Consider the following 3,442-nt stretch of genomic DNA (forward strand, 5'->3'; position numbering starts at 1 on the left):
GCATGGTAGGGAATTTGAGCCCATTTGAGCTTATTTAATGGGAGAGTCAGAAATAGAAACCAGTTTTTTTGGACTTCCAGCCCCCTTCCAAGTTCTTTATGTAATGCTATATTCTGTCAGCCCTATCTGTGACGAAGCCCAGCATCTGTCCCACATCAGTCCTAAAGTATTAGGCAAAGAATGTGAGAGTAGACCGAATTACCAGGCAGCAACAAGAAAGGCCTGGATTGGGAAAACGATGGAATGGAGGATATTGGGTATTTATGAGTTTTGGGGGGGGTTTTTTAGCCATAAATGGGAAGGAGCCCAAAGTGTGCCTGACTGCTTTCCCTCCTCTCAGGTCCAGTGTTTTATGATGAAGTGGGTGGGGCGCTGGTTTCCAGGGGCTTGCTCTGTGACAGGGAGGGGAGGGGACTCCCCCCTCTATGGGGCAGTTGAATGCAGGCCAACTGTGTTGTGGGGTAAAGCCCACTCACAAGGTAACTCAGGCCTGCAGGACACTGAAGCAGGTGGCTGAGGAGGATGGTGGCTCTGGACCTCCTCCTCCCCTTCATCCTCCTCCTACTCCATGTGGGTACTCCCGCCCACGGAGAGTATGGCGTGGTCCATGTGGTATCAGAAAGGAAGGGTAGCAAAGACTACTGTGCCCTCTTCAGTTCTGAGTATGTCACCTTGCCCCGGGACCTCCACCATGCCCCCCTGCTGCCCCTGCATGACGGCACCAAAGCACCCTGGTGCCCCAGTGAGAACACCCACCAGTCATACCCCCCAGGCTCTAGCCCTGAGAAACCATTGAGCAAAACCACCGCCATGGTCCTGCGGGGGAACTGCAGCTTCTATGCCAAGGGCCGCCTGGCCCAGGGCCAGGGCGCCCACGGGATTCTCATCGTCAGCCGTTCGGGGGGCTTCCAGTGTTCAGACACCACCCCGGTTCCAGCGACCTATCAGAGCCACGGGCCGCTCCCTGACCTGACCATCCCGGTGGCCGTGCTCCGCTACGATGACATGTTGGACATCTTGGACAGGGCTCGGGGCGGCGCCGCCGTCCGGGTGGCCATGTACGTGCCTCCGGAGCCCGTCCTTGACTACAACATGGTGATCATTTTCATCCTGGCCGTGGGCACGGTGGCCCTGGGCGGCTACTGGGCCGGGCTGAGCGAGGCCGAGCGGCTGCAGCGGCGCCGGGAGCGCCGGGGCGGAGGAATGAGCGTGAGCGAGGAAGCCGAGGGCGTGGTGGAGGAGGACGACGAGGAGGAAGAGCCGGTGGACTTCACGCCGGCCATGACGGGGGCCGTGGTCCTGATGTCCTGTTCCATCATGCTGCTGCTCTACTTCTTCTACGACTGCTTTGTCTACATTATGATCGGCATCTTCGGGCTGGGCGCCGGCACGGGCCTCTACAGCTGCCTGGCTCCCCTGGCTCGCCGCCTGCCCCTGGGGCGCTGCCAGCTCATCCTGCCGGGGCTGCAGACCTACCTGCAGCTGTCCCTGATCCTGCTCGCCGGCGTGTGCACCTCCATCACGGCCGTCTGGGTGATCTTCCGGAATGAGGAGCACTGGGCCTGGCTTCTCCAGGACACGCTCGGGGTGGCCTACTGCCTGTTCGTGCTCCGCCGGGTGAGGCTGCCCACGCTGCGCAGCTGCGCCTCCTTCCTGCTGGCCCTGCTGGCCTTCGACGTGTTCTTCGTCTTCATCACCCCGTTCCTCACGAGGACCGGCGAGAGCATCATGGTGGAGGTGGCCTCGGGCCCCTCGGACTCCACCAGCCACGAGAAGCTGCCCATGGTGCTGAAGGTGCCCCGCCTCAGCTTTTCGCCCCTGACGCTGTGTGACCGGCCCTTCTCCATCCTCGGCTTCGGGGACATCGTGGTGCCCGGCTTCCTGGTGGCCTACTGCCACCGCTTTGACATCCAGGTACACTCCTCCCGAGTCTATTACATGGCCTGCACCGTGGCCTACGCCGTAGGCCTGCTGGTCACTTTCTGCGCCATGATCCTCATGCAGATGGGCCAGCCTGCCTTGCTCTACTTAGTGTCTTGCACGCTCATCACCAGCCTAGTTGTTGCTCTCTGTCGCCAGGAGCTCTCCCTCTTTTGGACCGGGCAGGGCTTCGTTAAGCCACCTCCTCACACCATCATACGGCTACCTCCCTCCCCAAGCAGCAGGGTAAGAGCGGAAGAGCCATCGCCATTGTCGGACCAGAAGCTAGAAGAAGAAACGGAAGTCCCGCCCATTGTGGGGAGCAAGGGGCCCACTGGGGAGGGGCCCAACCCCCCAGAAAGCAACCTCAATGGGCACTCGGAAGAGACCATCCTGCCGGCTGAGGATGAAAGCACCAGCCCTTGCTGCCTCAGTGACAGCTCAGAAGGCTGGAGCGACGCCAACCTGGACCCAGAAGAGCTCCCCACCTCTCCCATTGAAACTGATGAAGAGCCAGGAACTCTGAGCACCCCCAACATGCCCCTGAACAATGCCCCTGAAGGCTCTGCTGCCTGGACAGGGCTCCACAAAAGGAAGGGCTTAAAGGTGAAGAAGAGCCTGTCAGCTCAGGCCTCGCTCTAAACTGGGAACCAGCCAGCCCCTCGGCCATCCTCCCAGGCTCCCACTCATCCTTGCCCTTGGAGGGGGTATGAAGGAAGATCACAGAGCAAAATCATTCATGGCAACAGGAAAAAGAGGCATTAAAAAGGTTCATTACCCACCTGGCAAGAAAGTCTGTTGTCTATGGTTTCTTGTTAGGACCTAGAAATCAATCAATAGGCCTCCACTCTCACAAGAGGATTCTGGTACAGGGGATCGGGTGCCAAAGTAGCCTTCTGTGAACCTTGGCCTTTGAAAAGCCAGAGCCATCCCCCAGATTTCTCAGATCTTTTAAACAGCTCTTCACAATTCTTTCATCTATCTATAAAGGGAGTGAAATAACTTAATATAACCCTTTAAAATTTCCAAGACATTGCAGGTAATTTATCTCATTTGATCTTCATAACTCTATGAGCTACAATACCATTACACACACACACACACACACACACACACACACACACACACACACACGAGAAAACTGAGGCTGTTAAAAGTTAAGTGATTTACTAATTCAGGATCAAACAGTAAAGGAGGATGGGAGCAGTATGTGAACCAGTCTTCTGACAATAAGTCCAGTGGGTAGTTGACCCTATCAATGGCTTCTTTATTGATTCTATTTATCACTTTTAACCTCCTCTTAGATAGAGCTTACCTAGAGACATCAAGATATCTAATTCAATCTTCTTGTTTTATAGAGGGAGAAACAGGTCCAAGAATAGTAAATTATTTACCCATCATTTAAATGATATCAATATTAGGATTTGGATTGTAAAATGTTCTTAACTTCAAATGTCACACCCTTTCCATGGTAATGAATTCAGTTTTAACAATTTATTTCCCCCTGTGCTACTTACATACT

The 3,442-nt window shown here is 55.1% G+C and overlaps 1 protein-coding gene across 1 annotated transcript; it reads left to right on the forward strand.

Moving 5' to 3' along the window:
• The first annotated feature begins 445 nt into the window (after positions 1 to 445).
• SPPL2C (signal peptide peptidase like 2C) lies at positions 446 to 2,713 on the forward strand. The gene has a single exon (XM_051994907.1). The coding sequence runs from the start codon at positions 523 to 525 to the stop codon at positions 2,560 to 2,562; it is 2,040 nt and encodes a 679-aa protein (XP_051850867.1). The 5' UTR covers positions 446 to 522; the 3' UTR covers positions 2,563 to 2,713.
• The last annotated feature ends 729 nt before the right edge of the window (positions 2,714 to 3,442 follow it).

This window comes from Antechinus flavipes, chromosome 4 (genome assembly GCF_016432865.1).
Source record: "Antechinus flavipes isolate AdamAnt ecotype Samford, QLD, Australia chromosome 4, AdamAnt_v2, whole genome shotgun sequence".
Taxonomy (NCBI): Eukaryota; Metazoa; Chordata; class Mammalia; order Dasyuromorphia; family Dasyuridae; genus Antechinus; species Antechinus flavipes.